The following is a 21,075-nucleotide window of genomic DNA, read 5'->3' on the forward strand; positions in this document are numbered from 1 at the left end:
TTCATTGATAAGCATCTGCATTATGATTGTGTAGTACATTAGCTTTAGTTGCTAGACTTCCTGACATCATCACGGTGATCTCTTTAACACTGTTCTGGCCTTCGGAACATATTCTGCATCACTGAATTCTCCTCAGAAGCCCACAATTAGAAAATTCCCATCATTCTTTGCCGGTAATGGTCCCTTACCTTACTAAAGCATTGTTTCTATCATCTTTGTTCTGGTAATTATGAGGTAGCATAATTGACTGAAGAGCCATTAGTCAATGTAATGTTTGTCATGGCAAAACGTCAGCTCTCATTACGAGTATTAGAGCATTTGTTGAGGGTCACAGATCACATTTTCAAGAGTTTAATAATGCAGAAAGTTCAAAGGGGCCCGTTTAGAAAAATCCACATTGTCTCAAAGATCAGCAAGCCAAAGGGTTTGTGATAAGAACTGATTGGCTTACATCCTTACATCAGATCACATTTTGGTCACAATACTTTCTTTTTCTTTTTTTTTTCTTCTAGCTAAGACACCATATGTTCAGTGTTCAAAAATGTGAAGCTGTTTTTTTGTTTTGTTTTGTTTTTTGTTTGTTTTTTCAGTAGCAACATCATTTGCAGTCTCATCACAATCAGGTGAAATGTGAAATCTATTCTGTCACAGAGAGTGGAAAACAAATTACGGTTCAGCTCTGACACAGGCTTTAATGAAAGGCTAATCAGAGACCTGGATTCTGCAGGCAGGTTCCTCGTGTAAGAAATCTGAGAGACACGTCTGTGCCTGCGCTACGCCTTGGGATGACACCGGCCTAAAAGCTGAAGGTCCGACATTGGCTCACGTCTCAATTTCAGATCCAGATGCGCTATTTTAAATCGTTGCTAACTGAGAGAGAACAGGACGAGGGAATGAAATACTGGTAAAGCACCTTTTGATCAGAGGACAGATTATTCAATGCCCCCCAATGCTATTGCTTGAATGCAGAGTATTAGGTCTGTGCTGTATGGTTTATGGACCGTGTCTGAATAGCTAATCTATTTACAACATAAACGGCCATTTTATTATTCTCCACTGTCCTTTTTATTTTTGTTCTATTCTGAAAAATATGTTCAGAAGCACATCTTGATATATATTCAAAAACACATATAGCTTACTTGTGAGCCATTGTTAATGGAGCACTACCTCATTAATGCTAGCTCCAGTGTTGTTTATTCAACGGTATGTCATTTCTAGTGAATTGCAGGAGAAACGAACGTTCTTTTTTAGTCATAGATTCTCAGCCTGAACATTTAAAACTGAACCAGCCAATCACTGCTTTATTGTGTCTGAAGAACAGACAAATACAGATATCATTGGTGTCGCTAATTCAAATAATGAAAAATGAACTGAAAAGTTCACTGTTGCAATTCTGAAATAAGTTATTGGAAGTAGTGCATGATGATCTTATTTTGCTACGTCAACAAAGGTAAATACGCAGTATGTTTTCATACTTCTTTATATCAGTTAATTCCTTTGGCTCATTTGATGCTTGAGGTGAGGATTAAATCTGTGGATGTTGTTGGCAGTCAATAGATCACAGCAAGACTTCTTTCATCTACATTCCACAAGGTTCCCTTCTCCTTGGTCACAGTATGGCTACTTGGCAAAACATATCCTTCTTTAATCTCCTGTTTTCATTGGCTGCACGTCTCCAATAGCAACCTGCTGTCTGATGGAAATACTGTAAGCGCGCCAGCTCTGCAAAGTCAATCTGAATTACTGAAGGACCATCAGTATAATATTTTACTGGTGCCTTTAAAAAGTCATTTGACATGTTACTTCCTTCATGAATTTCATTACATATCCTACAATAACTTCAACTCCCCAATCGATCCATTCAGCAAACATGCTCAAGGTGCCTCAAGTATTGGAGCAGATTCACTAATAGTACCAACATAGCTTTAAATACATTATTGAAAGTTCAGACACGCGAGTGGTGGTTTATCTGAACCAAGCTCCTGCTGTAAATTTCATTTTATCTCTCAATCTCATTGCTGTTTAGCCGCGAGTATGCGCTCTTTGTCGCAAGCCTTCGTCTTCCAGATTGGGCCCCCCACGTTAGGGAGACAGCTTCCTTCTCGGCTTCCCCGGGGTTGGGGGGTTAAGACTCGTAATTTTAACCGGAGCTCCTGAGGCATTGTCCCTCCCTCAACTCTGCATCTTGGCTGATGCTGTCTCTCAGAGGTCAGTGGGAGGCGGCGCTCAGCTAAAACTTTAAATACTTTCCCATAGTTGACAGGACACGTCCCGCTTTCTTGATTTAGTTGCAAGCCCCCGCGTCTCGTCGAACCTGCCAACGACAACCGCATCGCTCGTGAAACCGCGGTTGTCGGCCCATATTATATGAATATAATATATTAATTCATATAATTTTAAATGCTTCTTGGTTGCACTGTGCTTACTGGCAACCCGAAGTAAGCTTGTCTAAGGAGGCAGCTCAAGGTATAAAGATTAGAGGAGAGTAAACTGGAAAGCAATCATAAAGTAAATTACAAACGAGTGAAACTCCCGGTGATAATTCCCATTCATCTCGTTGAACCTGTAATAGGATGTAGTCTGATGGTAAAGGTGTAATTAATATCTTTTGATGATTTCCGATTTGATAACACAGTTGCCCACATCTCTTACTGTATTATGGCGGAAAGCCCAGCTTGCACAAAACAATTAAGGTCTAGAGCCACGCAGTGAGTTTCAGACAGCAGGTAATAATGTAATGAATCTAAGCAGTTTCCCCAAAGGACATCTATAATAACTGAGGCTTATTTTTCATACCATTTCATGATCCACTGGACATCGAAGGGAAATTAATTTTGTCTTAAAAATACACATTTTCTAATATGATTTGGTCACGATTTGCAGTAGAAAGTTGTCTATGTGTTTTTTAAAAATCTGAAACGAATTCCTGGTGTTAATACAAAATCTATTTCCATGTCTACTGGTATGCAGCCAAAGTGTCAGTGTTAAATCAACTCTGTCAAAGTTTATGTTAGTCCAGGGGATATAACCTGTACTCTGGACCTAACCTGAGTTGATTTTACTAATTCTGCTCGGCATTGACTAGGCCCTAAAATGAGGGGATAAAAAGAATAAAACTTGACAACTGTAAATATAAATATTAAAAACTAGTTTATCACGTAAAGCACAAATCCTGATTCGGCTGTGTTAGAAGCTATGCAATCAAGTGACAGCACAGGTAAATAAACTTGGTGCACAAAGGCATGGATGTATATTATTTACACACAACCCTATGATTCATTTGCACAGCCCAATAAACTGATGATGAAAAATATTCTTCTAAACGGAGGCGTCATTACAATGCACAAGCGTGCAATTATTCCACTCATCAGCTGTGGATTCAATGGTAATAAATAACCTTTTCGCTGATCTCAAAATCTGTTCAGAGGAAAAATATCCAAAGGGTAAAACAATCTGAAAATAAGCAGAAAAGGGAACTCATGAGGAACTTTTAGGTTGTCTCATTGATACAGCTCTGTGTGAAGGTCGTTTGCATTGTCGAGTTACAATGAAAATTGCAGTGGGAGGTTTTTTTTTAAAGTCCTCTGCATTCCTTTGGGACTATCATTGTTACTTCTTCCCATAATGCAGTGCATGTACTTGTTTGTCCAGAAAAAAATACAAATTGTGGTATATCTGGAGAGATCAGTCATAACCTTTGGAACAAAAACAGGAACAGCCATATCAGCTCAAAGGAAGAAAATGAATTAACCAGTACCACGACCACTATTAATATTGCTGACATAAGGTAGATTTCAACACCACATGAATGTCTCCTCTTGAATTCACGGAACAGCTCGACCTTCACTACAGTCAGATCTAATAACATTGTGGACAGGAAGGTCAGTTTACTTGTACAAACTTGAAATGCAAAACAGCCACTTCACGGCAGTTTCCTACCTGGGAATCGAACCAGTTCCTTACTCATTACACTACACTGCCGCCCATTCATTGTGGATGCTAAGCCCGCAGTGTCTAGAGAGGGATAAAAAATTAACCAGGGAATTCAGACTTAACCAGCCAGCGAGAGAAAGCAGGTCTCTTTCCAAACACGGCCTCTGGGGACCAGACAGGGTTAAGCAATCTGTTTCTTAGATGAGTCTCACAACAGCCCAGCACCCACAGCTGCTCGTCCGATGAACTGTGCAGTTAAAGTCAGCTAAAGCCCCAGTCATTCATTTAAAATAAATTGAAATCCGAGCTCCGCTTTAGAGTAAACCTTGGTTAAAAATGGATTAAAGGTACCTTTTTTTTTCCCAGACAGACACTGGAAAGGCATAACATAAAACACAAACATAAAACACTCTGGTTTTAAAGGCTTCTCATAGAGTTTCTCGTTTTCATTCAATGACCGATTACTGCTGGTGTGGGTGTACACAGGAATATCATAAATTATGTTTTTGACTTGGCTTCATGCACACAAACAAGATGGAAAAAAATCAATAACCTGAGTTCAGTCGTTCCATCCATAGAATGGATGTGCATTCATATCCGTTTACCTGTCTTAATATGAATACACCCACAGATTTCATCCTACCCACCCTGCCCATTCTACTGATAATCTCCACTGTTCACGCCTTGACAGTAGAATCGTTTCAAGGTGCATGTCGATAACGTCTGAGATTCATTCTGATCATTTCACTGCGTCAACGAGCGTGGCTGACTTACAAACGGAAAATGCCGCCAGGTCATGTTTTAGGTTACTGTGCAACCTCCGACCAAACAGCTATTTTACAATCTTTAATGCGACGCAAAAAATAAATAAAAAGAAAAAGAAAAAAGAAAAGTTAAACCCTGAACAAGTCCCTATTTATTATTTGCCTGGTGGCACACTGAGAACATAAAAAACACAGTTAATGTACTGTCTACAAAATATATCCGCTCTCAAATGTCACATTATTTCACGGTCACTTTACATCAACATTAATAATATTAGTTTGTTTACTCGACAAACATGTCTTGCTGGGGGCAATCATAAAAATTGCACATAGCGTCTGGGTTAAAGAAATTAGATAATAATCCTGATCGGAAGGCTCTGCGTTATAATAACAAAAGAGAGAGCTATGCTTTTTCCCGGTAGAACAAATGGCTAAAAGGCAAAGAGGATGATAGACTTATTTCAAATAGGGGGGGGGGGGGGGAATCCAATAAATATAGCTTATCCAAAATATCATCTTAGATTTGTTTAAATACCTTTAAGAAATCAATTTACATTCACCCTTCAATTCATTTTATCCCTGACTTCTTGCAAGTAAACTAACCCAATATCAGTTTGGACTTGACAATTGAACTATACTTGTTCTTACATCGAATTAGGTTGCGATTGTGGACAACGTATTTCTGTAGAGTGGTGAGAGCAATATGCGTGTTGTTATGCCAGGAGACAAATTTCACCTGATAGGTAAATAAAAGTTGATAAGGTTTGTACTTTAAATGTGTCCTCAGCCCTTGGAGAGACGTGGACATATGAGAAACAGGCCACTTTCGTAAGAATGTAATTTTCCTCTGAGCTTTGACTGCTGTCCTCTGGTGATTGTACACCGTGCCACCGCATGCGTGGGGTCCCCGTGAACACCACGCGCATTCTGCGTGTTCAGTGGAAAAAAACAACGGACACTTCTAATAGCTCACATCTCCGACCCATTGGGGTTCATAGCCTATCGTGTCTCTACCTGTACCGTCGTTTTTTGTCGCCCTTAAGATACTATAGGCCTCCTATCTTTCTTCGCTGACAGGAACTTTGGAAATCTAGAAAGACTCGCAGGTAGCCTATGTTCGAAAATAACACATGCCAATACAGAAATACAGTTACCACGTTTTGTTTTAATGCAATGTAAAATAAGCTAAATAAACAGGGAAAAATCGAAACTGTTTCAATCCAGTGATATGGATCTCCTTTTCGAATACACAAAGGATGTGGCTACCGTCCTCTCGTGGGCATAGCTGCAGTCACAGCGATTGTGCAGAGCGTCATGCGCACAGAAGAGAACTCAAACAGTAAGGTCCCATCTGTGGCTCAGTGGAGTCTTCTCGCAGTGGAGGTTTCCACAATTGTTGTCCTACTTATGCTGATGACAGCTGTAATTAACGGTTAATACAGCTTACCTTTTTCCTGTTAAAGACAAAAAATATAAGCGGGTTTACCACTGACATGGATAACTGTTTTGCGCTTTTTGGAATTGTAAAATGGAATTATTTTACAACAGCAAACTGCTGTCAGTGGAATAGTAGCTTGTTATGCCTCATGAACAGCATTTAAAGACATTTAGATATTAATGTTAACATACTATAGCTGTCGCTGTTTCCGTCGGAATCAACTTTTTGGAAAATATTTTCTTTATGGAGGCTCATAATGACCTATTCTAACTCTACGAATGCGCACTATGATGGATTTAACCTAAGCGATGTTGTTAACCTGTCTCAGCCTAGAAACACCAGCAACAATACCTGCACTAGCCTCATACTGGATTCTCAAGCAATCGGAGTTGGGGTACTTCTTTCTGTTTTTATTTTGTTTGCCATAGCTGGAAATGTTTTGGTTATCCTCTCCGTGCTGTGCAACAGACACCTGCAGACCGTTACAAACTTCTTCATCATTAACTTGGCTATAGCCGATTTACTTCTGAGCATCGTCGTTCTGCCCTTCTCGGCATGTTTCGAAATTCTAAAATGCTGGATTTTCGGCAGGTTTTTCTGCAACATTTGGGCAGCAGTGGACGTGATGTGCTGCACTGCTTCTATCCTAAGCCTCTGCGTAATCTCCATAGACCGGTACATTGGTGTCAAATATTCCCTTAAATACCCAACTATAATGACTGAGAAGAAAGCGGGAGTAATTCTGGTGGTGGTCTGGGTGTCCGCTATGGTGATCTCAATAGGTCCACTTTTAGGATGGAAGGAACCACCGCCGACGGATGAAAGTATCTGCCTTATCACCGAAGAACCGGGTTATGCCCTCTTCTCCTCCTTATTTTCTTTCTATCTCCCGCTCACGGTCATTTTAGTAATGTATTTTAGGATCTATATTGTGGCCAGAAGGACGACCGAGAGTCTTGAAGCCGGTGTAAAGAAGGACAGGAACAAGTCCAAGGAAGTAATACTTCGAATTCACTGCAGAAGTGTGCTGGAAGACGCCGCTGCCAGCGCGAAAAGTAAAGCCCATCCTTTCAGGAGTTCTCTGTCTGTTCGTTTGATGAAGTTCTCGAGGGAAAAGAGAGCCGCCAAAACCCTGGGTATTGTTGTGGGAGTTTTCATCCTCTGCTGGCTACCTTTCTTCTTGGTTTTACCTCTAGGTAAGCATTTCAGTGAATGTTCTACAGAGTATTAAGGCATGTGACAAAAACGTTTAATCCACCGGTCCACATATTAGCACCCAATTCGTTATGCTGGATTTTTACAGCCTGTGTTTCTAGAAAATAAAAGATAAACGTAATAATTTTGTTTACGTCCTCATAATGTTATTGCAGTGTGATGTAAAATGGCACAGTGTCACAACCTGACACATCACCATGTACACGCTGACATGTACTTTCGGTTTAATGTGGTCTCGTTTAAAATGAATTTCCACAAAAATAGCATTTAACAAATCCCACTGAGCAAAACGGTAGTAACAATGTTTTTAAAAATGCAATTTATGGGATCGTAGTTGTGGTTAGAATGACAACCAGCGTACACGGGGACCATAAGGTAAGGACTCCAGGAATAAAAACAAAATACCTTTTGTAGTTCTCTATGTTTACAGAATCTAGGGTGCTCATGGGAAATGAAGTTTACATTCAGAGATCGCAGTGGAGTTGCACTACCCGCTAGGAAGAGTGACTGGCATGCTATTTTTACTTTTCTTCTCATTTTGCATTTGCAAGTCAACATGGAATAGATCTTGCACGATATATATTTTTGTTTCCATAAAGCCTAATGTGGCCTAAATCTCGAACGTCAGTTGAACAAAAACCTACCGCGTATATTTGACCCTGTCTGGCATTTTGCTCAGTTAACATTTTGAAATATGTTTCATGTATTTATGTAAGCTTCCAGACACTGTGGATGTGAAAAATGACAGCTAATTAAGTATGGTGTGAAAACACAATTCATGCTGTTGTTACAGTGCAAGCATCTCACTGACCCCTGAAAAACATTAATTGGTACAATGTTAATAATATTGACGCTGTGAAACCAATAAGGAGCTACCACTCAACCACTTAACTCTGCTCTGTGAGATAATTTCAGTTTCAGTTAAATATTCCCTAAGAAACATTCATAGTCCCAGCGTTGTCAGGAATGGGCTAAATGAGCAGGTGGAAAAGGAATTAAAGTCCTGAAGGCTTTTGACCTTGCTGGGCGACACTGATGATGGATTAGTGGAATTGACAACCACATAACAAGCAATGAGTAAAGAAACAATGATTTATGATCATATATCAGCACAAATATATCAGTAACCTTTGATCTCCATGCTAAAAATTTACCTAGGCGATGTTAATATGAAAGCGATTATAAAATCTTTTTTTGTGCAGCGAGCTGCAGTGTCACTGTTTCAAGAGGTCAGTTTGTGCTTCTGCATCGTCTAGAATTTTTACAGCACCTCTTACTCAGAAAACTACCTTCACTGCCATTACTGACCCTCTTTGCTGTCAACTGGAAGTAGGTAGAAGCTTGGTATAGAATGGGTATGAGCTGATATATCATTTCTTTTTTTCTCACGGGTGCCATTAAGATATGAGAATACGGTCATCACTAGAGAAACAACATGTGGAATGGTAGCCCGCGGAATAATCTACTGTATGTTTGCTAGATGATATTCAGTTAAGATTCAATGCGTTTTTGGCTTATAGCCCTAATAGAGCACATCTTACCAAAGCCATGCAATCAGAGATACAATTGCAATATAAAGGTTTGCATTTTTTTGTATGGGTTTGTTCCTAATTTGTGGAAGCATCAACAACAGTCCATTCCACTTCCAATGACAATTGGCTGTCTTGCGTTGATCATTCCCAGTAAGCTTGCCTTGAATGGCCATTGTCTGACATTGAGCATTTCAAGGCCTCAGGTGGATGAGACTTTGTTGGACATTGAAAAAGTAGTTTCCAGAGTCTGCACTTTGTCTACTTTAAAAAGTCCTTGCTAAGGCCACTGCTCAGACTGTCAGACATTAGGTTTTTTATTGCTTTTCTTTTTTGCAGGTAATTGGAAAAGTTCACAGAAGTTCACAGTGGCAAAGTCTATCGGAGATATGACAGAAGAATCATTTATTTACAAAGGTCATGTCACCGACTCAAAGAAACACTGAGTGCTAAGCTATTAAAATATTAAAGATGTAATCTTAAAGAGCAAAGCTCAGAGGCTGTAAGGCTTCTGTCTGCTCCATTCAGTGCAGCAATGGGCTACGGATTGAAGGTCTTGCCAGTGTGAGACACGCCATTAATTTCCACTCAATTTCATGAAGCGGGGAGTCTGTGTTATAGTTTCCCCTTGTCGCACATGTACAGTACAGTGGTGTGAGAACGTATTGTCCCCCTTCTAGATTTCCTGCATTACTGCGTATTTCTCACACCGAATGGTTTCATATTTTCAAACAAAATGTAACATTAGACAAAGGGAAACTGAGTAAACACACAACATGTTTTTGAACAAAATGATTATTTCCTATAATACAGTAACTTCCGATAACTTTTTTCATTAAATAAATTAAATAATTTTAAAAACGTGTTTTGTGTTTACTCAGGTTCCCATTGTCTAATATTACATTTTGTCTAAAGACCTGACATCATTCAGTGTGACAAATATGCAATAAAAAAGCAGATAACGAAGGGGGGAAATACTTTTTCATGGCAGCGTATGTTGCTCTCATATTGTTATTTATTTATTTTATTTAATGCTAAGACTAACTGGGTACTGTTTAGTTGGATGCTTCTCTTTTTCCTGACCTTCATTGGCTAGTTTGCTGAAACAAGGGAATAAGAGAGAGGGCAGCTCCATGCAGGTTACCGTCTTGGTCTTGTTATTTATTTAAAAAAAATTTGGAAGCAGATAGTTCTTTGAAAACTTTAAAGGAAGTCAATGGACATGCTGAGGTAGTGCGCTTCTTCTGGTGTGTATTGACCTGGATGCAGAGGAATCTCCCCGGTAGCAATTTAGAATAGAGCAGCAGACACAAGCCTCAGGCAGTTACCATGTGAACAAGGAGTCTGAGCTTGCATGCTAGCCGTTCTTCACTAATTGTTTGTTTACATTCATTATCAAAACGCCAATCTTTGTCTTGGAATGTGTTTGTTTCTTTTTTAGTCAGACAGCGACTATGAATACCCTCCTGAATTTAGTCTGATAAGCTTAGTTTTGGGAGTGTTTCCAGGTCTGCGGGTGTTCCCTAGCAAATTAAGATCCAGAAAATCCCAACAGGCTTGTATTGAGGATTAAACAGAGTTCATGAGCTCATCAATCCACTTTCTTATGAGCAGTTTTAAATTTCTTATTGTCTTAGGGTTTGTGGATACGTTTTGTAGAAACTCTTATGTCAATAAATCGGTTGTTTTGGCGTTTCTAAGAATCGGTGCTTTTAACCTTTTCTGAGACTTACACTAGCTCACAGTTTCTATTTTTATTGTCACTGTAAAATGTCCTTTTACAGTATTTAACCTGCATTGCTTCAGTATATATCCAGCTGTATAACCGGATGCAATGTAAATGCTCATGTAAATTTGTAGGAAACAAATTACCGCGCACTCGTTTGCATAATGTGTTTAAATGCCAGTAGTTATGAAAATGTGCGCCAGTGGCTTCTTCGGCACGCTTTGTTGTGACAGTCCCTCGCGTTCACCGGCTCGTTCTCGAGTTTTGGATGTTTGTGCGAGGCTACGGGCCGCCTAGCTTCCCTGGGAACTGGAACACTCAGCGTATTAGTAGCACAGAGCCTGTGTTTACACGTATCAAATGGATGCCTCTGGCCAGCGAAGCAACAGCTGGTCTGTGTCTTCTCAAGTAAATTATTGACCCACTGGGAGGGGGTGGCTGGAAATATGTGCTCGTCCTGTCCCTGCGCATCCAGGAAACCAGGACCCCGGCTCGAGCTGAGGATAGAGCGTGGAGTCGTTTTGGTCTTATCGCTAAGGGCTAAGGGCTTCAAATTTACCTGAAGGCCTCTTTGACTACAGTGGTCCAACAGGTAGTGGCAGGGCAAAAACACCATGAACAACTCTGCAAAAGGTGCAACGTGCAAATCGAGGTTTATCTGCTTCAGGGAGGAAACGGCACTTGTCGCATGTCATGCGATGTCACATGTTACATGTCACGGGTCAAATCCTCCTCAGGACCGCAGGTGATTTTGGGTTTTGATTGCCGTGGCCCACACTCATTGTGCTGCAAGATAAAATGTATCATTGAGCCGTATATAGCTGTATAATCCCTAGCCTCAGAACTGCCTGTCGACCGTTTGTACATGCTGCTGGTCATTATCATGAGTTATGAGTTATCACAACTGTTCTAAAAGTCTTTAGTGTTGTGACTGGGTTGGTGGTAATCCAGCTCTTTCGCGAATGTCTCTTAGTTGTCCAGTTCTGATCACTCAGTTGTGGCTTCACGGAAAACAGAAGTGTTAATACGTAGACGCCTTCCTCAAAGCCACTAAGAGGAAGCCCCCCCCCCCCCCCCCCGTACATGTCTGCGGCTTTCGCGGTTATTCTCACCCGTAAATACAGGCCTGTCGTCACGCCTCTGTGACGGTTGCCGTGGCAGCCAGCCGAGGACGCTCAGCCGAGCGGATCGCGTGTCACTCCGACCCTGACCTTCCTCACCGCGGGCAGACCTGGCGGCGAGTCCCGCGGTTAACCGCCATGCGCCAGCCCGTCGGCGCTGCCCGCTGGTGCTGCCACACGGAGATGCAGTCGCCGCAACCGTCAATCAAACTCCCTCCTGTTCTGTTTTTTTTTTTTTTTTTTTTCTTAGACAGGGCCTTACTGGACGTGATCTTAAGAGAAGCTGAGCTGCGGTTCCATTTAAAATAAAAGGTTTGCCTGCAGAGGAAACACAGCTCAGCGGCTTCTGCCAAACAGCCAGCGCTGAGCCGCCATTCTCCATATAAACACATCAATTACCGCGAAATCATCCACTGGCCTTTCATCTCTGAGCCTGATTACACTTTCTCTGTGCCAGGGCGGCCATTTTGTCCCAGCTTGTACATTAGTTTGAATCCCCTCAATTCCCCCCCTCTAGTTTCCTTCATTAAGAACCCTCAGTCCTATTTATAACTACGGCAGTGACAGGAGCCCACTGGGCACTGTCTTAGGTAGGTATGGAAATGACAGCAGCCCACTGTGTGAGATGGCATCCTGCACACTCCTCTGGTGTGTAACGTGAGGATGTGAGAAAGAGACAGAGGACTACGCAGTGCCATCTCTCGAGCCAAGGATTACATTTACAATTTTATGATTCCTTAATAAAGTCAGTTAAGAAGCTAAATTGGTTAATGCTTATCTTAATCTGCATTTCAGTACACTGCATTGTTGTTGTTGAATGAAGCGTTCTCTCATTTTTTGGGGGCTAAATTAGTTTCAGCATTGCTTCTGATAGATGAGTTTTATTTTTGTTTTATTTTTGGGTTTTAGCAGGGACACATGGCGGTTTGTGAATATCTTAAAATAGCGATTCCTTTTTTTTTTTTTTGCTTTCCAGGGTCCTTCTTTCCGGCTCTGAAACCCTCAGAGGTGGTCTTCAAAGTGATCTTTTGGCTGGGCTACTTCAACAGCTGCGTGAACCCCATCATCTACCCCTGCTCCAGCAAGGAGTTCAAGCGAGCCTTCATCCGCCTGCTCAGGTGCCAGTGTCGCCGCGGGTGGAGTTCCCACTGGAGGTTCTACGACCAGAGGCTGAGAACCTCGCTGGGTTCCTCCAGGGAGGACTCCTTAGCGAGCCGCAAGGCCCGCTGCTCCTTCCGCGAGTCGCTGTCCTTCACCGACGCCTTCCTCTGCAAGGAGAGGACGCCGCCGGGCGGCCGGCGGTGGAGCTTCTTCTCGCCGCTCTGCACCTCCCCGTCCCGGCTGAAGAAGAAGATGAACGCTCTCTCCGGCAGGATGAAGGGCGGGTCGAGCAGAAGGCCGGCCCCCGCCCCCGGGAAGGCAGACGTGCTCGCCGTCTCCATGGGGATCTGCAGCGACTGCGCCCACCATTACGGCTGTGAACAGTACAACACTGTGGACTATGATGGTCTCAAAGAGACCGACATTTAGAAGGGGGAAGAATTTCAGCTCAGACTCTTTTGGTAGGTTTACTCAAACAAGTGCTGGTTTGGTTTGGTTTGGTTCCACTCCACAATGTTTTGCCAGTGTTAAAACAGTGTTTATTTTTTGGTAATTATATATTTTTTAAGATTTTGTATGCGTTGGCCTTCATGTAGTAATTAATGTTCGCACACATTTTCCCAAAGGAACATCGTAAATATTATATTATCAGGAAGGCTTTAAAAACGTGGAGAAAAGTGATATTATTTGTTAAAGGAAGAGGGAATTTTGGCTGTTCAAAATGTTGATATTCTAAAACATTTCCCTGCGACTTTAATATTTATAAAATAAAATTTAAAGAAAAAATGGAACATGCTTTTAATCTGTCACCGTTTCATGTTTTTACGAAGCTTCCTGTTATGACTGAAAAGTACAGTGTGGGCTTCTCTTTTGCAGGGAATTGTAAAAGCAATTTATCACAATGTCCTGAAATAAATTTAGCCTGGAAAATGTCACTTGTTTGGTTTAAACCATGTCCCATGTTGAGTCTAACCTCAAACATTATTCATAACCTTTTTTTTTTTTAAATAAAAAAAAAACATTTCATCCCACTTTCTTTCTTCAGTCCTCGTTTTGGAGAGATCTCCACCTGCTGACCCGTGTCACAGCACCAGAGGACTGCACTTCCTCTTCAGACGGACCACTTTGCCTCCTGATTGACAAGCGGAGTTGCTCGCAGGGAATTCCCAGGTAGGGAGGCCGGGAATGAGCCAGGGAATTCCCAGGATACCGAAACTCTCCCTCCCTGGGTGACACTATTCCAGTTCATGTGGGGGCACTGTGGGAATCCTGACCACGGTTGCCACTGGGGCTGGCTGTGCTATGGGAGCAAACCTTATCCTTTTTTTCATGCTTATGCAATACTATGAAATGGACTGTTGCTAAAATTAGTTATTTAAAAAATGCCTGCTGTTTAAAACTGTTGTTTTTTTTTTGTTTTAATGGGAAATCGAAATAGCTATTTCAACAGGAAGGACTAAGAACTATTATGAATTCAAGTTTTTATTTTATTTTTATTTTTTTTCCTTGATTTAACTTAAATTTGAACTTGAATTCTGGTGTTTCCAGAAATTAGATAAACATTCTATCCTCCAGGTGCTTAATCAGGGCGAGCCATGGGGCCCTCCCAGTTCGTTCAGCATATGAACTCTGAAAAGGAAAAACTAACCAGTATTAAATTACTATGTCAAACATTTATGCAATGACTGCATTTCCCAAATCACAGTGGCGTATGTTTTGTCTTTTATCTTTTTTGAATCAAACAAAAAAAGGCTTGAATTTCACCTGAGATGACAGTGCTTTCTTGAGGCCATGTTTGTTTTAGTTATCTTTCTCGTGAACGTGCAGACGAGAAGCCCATTTTTGGTATAAACTGTAAACACGCACCAGCCTCAGGGCTGGGCAGGTCCAAACAGTGGACGTGTTCATGCCAAGAGAAAGTCTCCTTGGGACTGTCATTGAAAGAGCAGCTGACAGATTGGCTCTGTGGACCTTCTCCCGTGGGACACTCTGTGTAGTAATGTTCTTTTTTTATTTTATTTTATTTTTGAGCAGAACAGTTCTCTGGCGGCATCTGGATTTCTCCTCCCCCTTTACTCCTGTCCTTAGTTAACTTATCATTTTGGAAGAAAGGTGGAAAGTCGTGTTGTGAGGACTTTCCTGCACACGTGCAAACACATGCAAGAACACGCATGAGCACACATGCACGTACTCATACTTACAGTACAGGTACTGACTCATTGCCCATTGGCCAGAACCAGGCGGGAATTTTCCTAAAGAACTGCTCTGTTCTCCCAAGCTTAAACATAAATATCATTCAGTCCTGTTGATTATTGGAAAATTACACAAAGACAGAACCATAACAAAAGCTTTTGCGTCTATGATTCAGGTTAATGCCTTAGATCCCACTTTTATCACTATGATCACAACTCTAAAATGCCCTTCAAATATAACAAGATAAATATTCCTGGAAAATACTTTTAAATGATAGCTCACAATTACTTGTATCATAATGGAGGTGCTAACATTAATAAAAATACATTTTTGTTTGTAATTAATTGAAAAACTTCTGACTTGCAACTCCTGCCATTGTCTCCTTTATACGTTTACATAATGTCTCTGTAAATATACTGTATGTATTTAGCATATTCAAAATGACCAGTGAACATTGGGAATATTACTTTGTTAAGAAGCAAGTTCATGTGTTGTGTGATGTACTGTATGTCATTTTTCTACTTGTCATGTTTTTGTGGTGTTTCTATACAAACATGCAAAGGTCCCCCTAACTGGTCTCATTGCACATGTGCAGCTTGATTGTAAGATATGTGTATTCCAGCATATGTTAATCAGAAATAAACATAACAATGTAAGACCGGATTTGGGTATTTCCATTGGAGGAATGCATCAGCTGTTCTAAGTTTGTCCGTTCTTTAGTTCCATCAACTGTAGAAAGACAGAGAGGACGGTTTTGCTTTAGTTTCCATTATCCTACAATGGCTGATTCAATTCTGCATCCTCCGCACTGTTTGGATTCCCTCTGCTTCTACAGAATGGGCTGAATGAATATAAATGAACAGTCCAGGTTTTAGAGGCATTTTGACATGTCCCATGATGCCCTCACTGGGCTGAAGGCATAGACTCTGATTGGCCAGTAATCTGGTTAAAGGTGGATTTTGTTTATTGGGTTTGTCTATTGCATTGCAAAGTTGCATGCAGACCACACCAGTAGAGATCTTAGATCTTTCTAAATTGGGAATGTATTTTAAATACATTGTGGCCAGAACAGATCGTTTTAGGTTTTTTTTTTGTTTTGTTTTTGTTTTGTTAATGAATTTGGGAAGGTTCCAAGTTTCCGTATGAAACTGAATTTCAGTTCTGCCCAATCTTAAAACCCTGACCTTCTGAGCCTAGTTAGCACAGCAATATCAGCAAAGGTTACAAAAAAACAACCATCTAATTGGCCTTTCCATTTTGACCTGCAAACATTTACACATTTTGCATTTTACACATGCAAAAAAAGAGAAGGAACTATGTAATATGAAAAATTGGATTCTTTGACCCTAGGGTTTAGACCTGCAAGCATTCAGCATTCAGCACTAACAGCTGATAAAGTGTGAGGTGGTAGTGATAAACTTTCATGAACTACAGAAGAAAATCTCCCACTGCAAATTCCATAATATAAAACAAGATCCTTTTTTATCTCCTTCATATATGCCCTTACCAGGAGTGACATATTTACCTCACTAACTATCCACTTATACAGCTAGATGGCTATACAGAACCTATATTTACTGTGATATTTTTATCTTTTTATTTTCTTTTATAGTTAATTTCCTCCCAAATTATATAATTTCATGAACGATTTATGCCAACGCGGCCGTCTGGAGTGAACAGACACTCTGGTGCCAGCGTGTGACCCTGTCTGGCCGTGTTCAGGCAAAAATAAATTTAACAGAAAATCCTGAATTATTACACATGGATATAGATTTGTTTTTACTCTGTCAAAGGTCTGTTTCATTTATAAAATCATGGTGTGACTTGATATACGAGCTTATCCAAATGTTTGTGTTTCTGCTTAAGCGTCTGTGCTTTAGTCTTGATATTTTGCTTTGATTTCTATAATAGTTAATGTTTGCAATCCCTCACTCTTGGATAAGGAATGGAGGAACTGCAGCCAACCTTTAATGTCTCAGGGTTTACACAGGAACTGAAATGATCCTCCAACGTGTTGCTGCTGCTCTCTGATTGGCTTGCTGGTTAAAGGTCTGTCTTGAGGACAGCCAATCAGGATTTGACCTGTAGCATTTGTTAAAATAAATAAGAGCTGGACATTTGATTTCCTATAGTTTGCTTGAAGTGCAGAAGACTTAACATAATCTTATTTGGCTGCATATTTACTATAATGTCCAAGGAAATAGAAGCAAGCAAATGGAAGATGTTTGCATAGAGCTAGATAAATTAATATTATAGTAAACTATAGGCAGTTTGCATGTGCAAAGAGTTTTGGTCATCAGCAAAACAAGGCCATCATAGCAATTTATTGATTCAATACAATATGAATTGAAAATAATAGAAAAAGCAAACCATTTCACCAGTCAAGGAAGTTCTAAGTCCAGTATCCCTATCCATTACACTTTGCCGCTGCCCACATACAGTAACTACACACCATTGGTAAATGCAGGCCATTGGCAAAGGGCCTGGCATTGGTGTGATTCCTCCTCAGCCACAAATGAGGTGGAACAACCTGATAAATCAGAACGGAAGTATTTTATAAGCTTATTGCCTTGTCGAGAAGAACGTAATTGTTTATTATTAAACAAATGAGAAAGTGTCCTGGTTTGTCATGAGGGATTTCACCATCTGTGGCGTCTGCCAATCTCCTCAGGCGCGCACAGTGCGACCCGTGCAATGCCGGTATGAAGCATTGCCACGGAAACGCGGAGTTTTATCTTCTGTGTGCATTTTATTTATTTATTTATTTATTTTTAGCTTATCTGTAAAGAGAAAATATATTCTCCTGGAGGCTTAGTGATAACCAATGGTATTAAAGTGATGTTTGGCTTTTTTAAAAACTGCAGCAATGAAAGCATGATTTACGCATCAATGTGTGAGGCCACCAATACGGCTCTGGCATGAAGGCGGCACCTGGCAGCCTAATCGTCAGGAAACAAAGTATCAACAAATAAACAACGGAAGAACGGTAATTTGATCGCTCCATAAACCTCTTGTCCGGAATAGAATAGCGGATGAATTAGCACCGATGGGACTGCGTTGCTATGCGCGAGGGTTTGAAGCCAGTTTTCCCCTGCCGCTGTCAGTCATACACAGACTCGCGGGCGGACAGACACCCGAGCCTCGCGATGAGAGAAGCCATGAGCTCCCGTCTCTATCTTTGCTTAATGTCCGCTTTTTCGAGTGGACGGCTTCACCGTGGATCGCACGCACGGAAACATTGACACGTGATTACTGACACTCGGCTCCAGTCATAAACACAGCAGTCGTGCCACTGAGCCGCGGGCGTCAACAGCGGTGCGTCTCTGACCGCTGTCCCCGTTCTCCACAGATTCAGTTTCAACGTTACTGTCCCGCTGTCCGGCTTTCTTTATGCGTTCCAAAAATATCAAACCACAAAAGTGTTTTTTTAAACAGCTTTGACCATCTAATAGGTCATGCTGCTTATCACTGCCCACAACATGATCAAAATATCGCTAGGTCAATTCCCTTTGTACCATAGGCTACTGTACGAGCTGTATTCAATGTATAACATTCTTGTACATTTCAGAGATCAGATTTAAAACATTAAGGAGAGGATATGAAACAGAGGACTCACATCCTGTTTTGTACAATTCCTACTATAAGTGTATACTGACAGTGCCAGAGAACGTATAAAATCCTTGCCTTTTTTTAGATGTTTCATTTTTCAAATGTCCCCAATGTTTGTACTGCACACTTTTACAGACCTTTTGTGTTATTTTTGGTTAGCGACAGAGCTTGAAGAGTCCATCAAATCTGGCTATCAAAAATGTATTGTGTTAACACTTTTCTGCTTCTAATTTGGCAAGAGACTTGTATGCTTTAATATGTTTAGGAATTCTGGGACATTGCCCTGGGGTCGGTGTGTAAGGGGGTCACAGGGGGTCACACCTGGACTGTTTAAGCTTGAAAATAGGTCTACAGACTCTACAGAGTCCTCAAGAGACCTGAGTTTGATGAAGACAACACATGACAAAACCTAATATCTGCTTAATGTCTACTTCCTGTTCCTGTCTGACGATGGACAAGGTTTATGTGTTTGATTAGTCATGCATAAACAGTTTCAGAGGTGTTTAAAATAGAATGTGCTTTAGTATGTGTGCTTTAGAGTTTGGATGTATATATGAAATGTGTGTGTGCCAGTCTGTGTATCAGAAAGACAGTGAAGTTAAGCTGTACTCACCTCTAAAGATCATCTAAAATGGGGTCTGTCCTCTCTATTTCTTAATGTATATGTTAAAAAACCATTCCATAGCACTTTTTTCTGTTCAACCCATTATCATCCTCTGAAGTACCATACCCAAATAATGTGCCATTATAAAGAGTAAATAATGCATTACTTCATAGTTTTCCATTGTCTGTCTTGGATTGTTTAATCCTAACCAAATCATAATATCTCAAATGGATTTTAAAAATTGAGACGTATCCCACCATGATGTGAAAGTGGAAAGTACATTGCACAGGACTGCATTTCAGTCAATGCGTCAACTTCAACTGTTACCAAGTCCACAGCGCCAGCTAAAATAAGTTTCCTGGCAAGCCTCACTGTTGGACTGAAGTTAGCCTCTGTCACAAAGAAGAAAAATGGCTGCACCACACTTACCTTCACTGGTGGTATGGGCTGTGATGAGATGGGATGGGATGGGAGGGATCTGTCATGGTTGTGTAACTGTGCGAAAGAACGGGGCGTATGGCATCTGTCATGATGGCCATTATGGTGAGGTCTGAAGGCAGACGTGTCAAGATTTCCCAACTATCCTTTTCTGTAAAAAAAAAAAAAAAAGTACCCATAGAGACTTAGCTTGAGGATCCAAACCCCCACAACCTGCTGAGAGAGGTATGTAACTCTGATAAGAATTCTCTCTCCCTGAAAAACTTTTTTTTTTTTTTTTTTTTTTTTTAAAGATCGATGACTTCTGGAGCACCAATCAGGGGTGCGCGTGCAAGTCACATGACGCAGACACCTCAAAACTCACAAATTGACCCTGAGACTGTTTGGGTTTGGTCTGATTTCCCTACACTTAGCCTAAAATCAACATCTCAAAAATGTGCTTTAATCTATTTGTGCAAGTGTAACATATGGTAGGAAATCCTGGAACTGGATGCAGTTCATCCATTTCACTCCTTCTACAGTATGTACACCAATGTGATTGCTTTGTGAAAAAATAAAGAAAAATCCAGATTAGATAAAATGCAGGCTATTTTAATACTGGTCACGGACCCTGAAACATCATTATAGGGCACATTCAGAAAATGCTTGTTTCCTTTGGATTCATTTCCATTATATTTTAACCTTTTTTTCCCCAAACTGTTCAGTTTGTTTTGAGAAAAGAAAGCAGAGGTGACATTAAGAGATCTGTGTACAAAACAAAGAAAAAATATATTTAATGCAAGTCATGGATAGATTTGAAGCCAGAAAACCTGTTTGGCAAAACTCAAGAAACCCAGAATTTTATAAGCGAGCCGTGAAAGGTTCACTTGTTTTCTGACTGATCCACATTACTAAACATTTTACCCCAAAATTACATTTCGGAACAGAATGCTTTAACCGCACTAGCTCAGTAGGCACGCTGAGGTGTTGCTACATTTATTTTTTCTGCAGTTGAAGGAGTTCATCACTGTTTTGAATTTCTGGTGATTTAGAAAATTGAGAGCCAAGGAATTTTCAGCGATTAGTTCTATATTAGTATAATTCAAATTTTTTCACCATAGCTTATGCGTTTTATGTTTTCTTTATGCTTTTAATAATGTGCAGGAAGTTTTCCTGGGAAATATTTTCACGCGAGCACAAATCTCTGAAAGTGCTGGAAGAGAACAGCCTCTACACTTCAGACTTTATACAGCTTTATGTTGAAATATGAGGAAATTAATGCATTTTAGGTGCATTTGTACTATTAAATTGCCTGAGAGAATCGGGCAAAGCGTATTTTTCGAAGGAGGGTACCGAAAAGGCAGAAATCCCAGAACTCTGTGCCAAGCATGACAGTTCTTCAGCATGTTTATAGTTTCCATAATA

General features: G+C 40.6%; 2 protein-coding genes across 2 annotated transcripts in view; one reads left to right on the plus strand and one right to left on the minus strand.

The window, feature by feature from the left end:
- Positions 1–21,075, minus strand: part of LOC135260066 (catenin alpha-2-like) — a 313,250-nt gene that overhangs the window by 269,448 nt on the left and 22,727 nt on the right. Inside the window, exon 2 of the mRNA XM_064345209.1 lies at positions 19,663–19,822. The gene's annotated coding sequence lies outside the window, so the exon portion shown is untranslated. The remainder of the gene's footprint in view (positions 1–19,662; positions 19,823–21,075) is intronic.
- LOC135260067 (alpha-1D adrenergic receptor-like) lies at positions 5,736–14,227 on the plus strand. The gene is made up of 3 exons (XM_064345213.1): positions 5,736–7,331; positions 12,703–13,288; positions 13,873–14,227. Exons 1-2 carry the CDS (start codon positions 6,392–6,394, stop codon positions 13,254–13,256), a joined length of 1,494 nt encoding a protein of 497 aa, XP_064201283.1. The 5' UTR covers positions 5,736–6,391; the 3' UTR covers positions 13,257–13,288; positions 13,873–14,227.

Source organism: Anguilla rostrata, chromosome 7 (genome assembly GCF_018555375.3).
Source record: "Anguilla rostrata isolate EN2019 chromosome 7, ASM1855537v3, whole genome shotgun sequence".
NCBI lineage: Eukaryota > Metazoa > Chordata > Actinopteri > Anguilliformes > Anguillidae > Anguilla > Anguilla rostrata.

Coding starts and splice junctions, on each gene's coding strand:
- LOC135260067 (XM_064345213.1), top strand. CDS start 6,392: ATGACCTATTCTAACTCTACGAATGCGCACTATGATGGATTTAACCTA. Junction 7,332..12,702: donor CTTCTTGGTTTTACCTCTAG/GTAAGCATTTCA, acceptor TTTGCTTTCCAG/GGTCCTTCTTTCCGGCTCTG.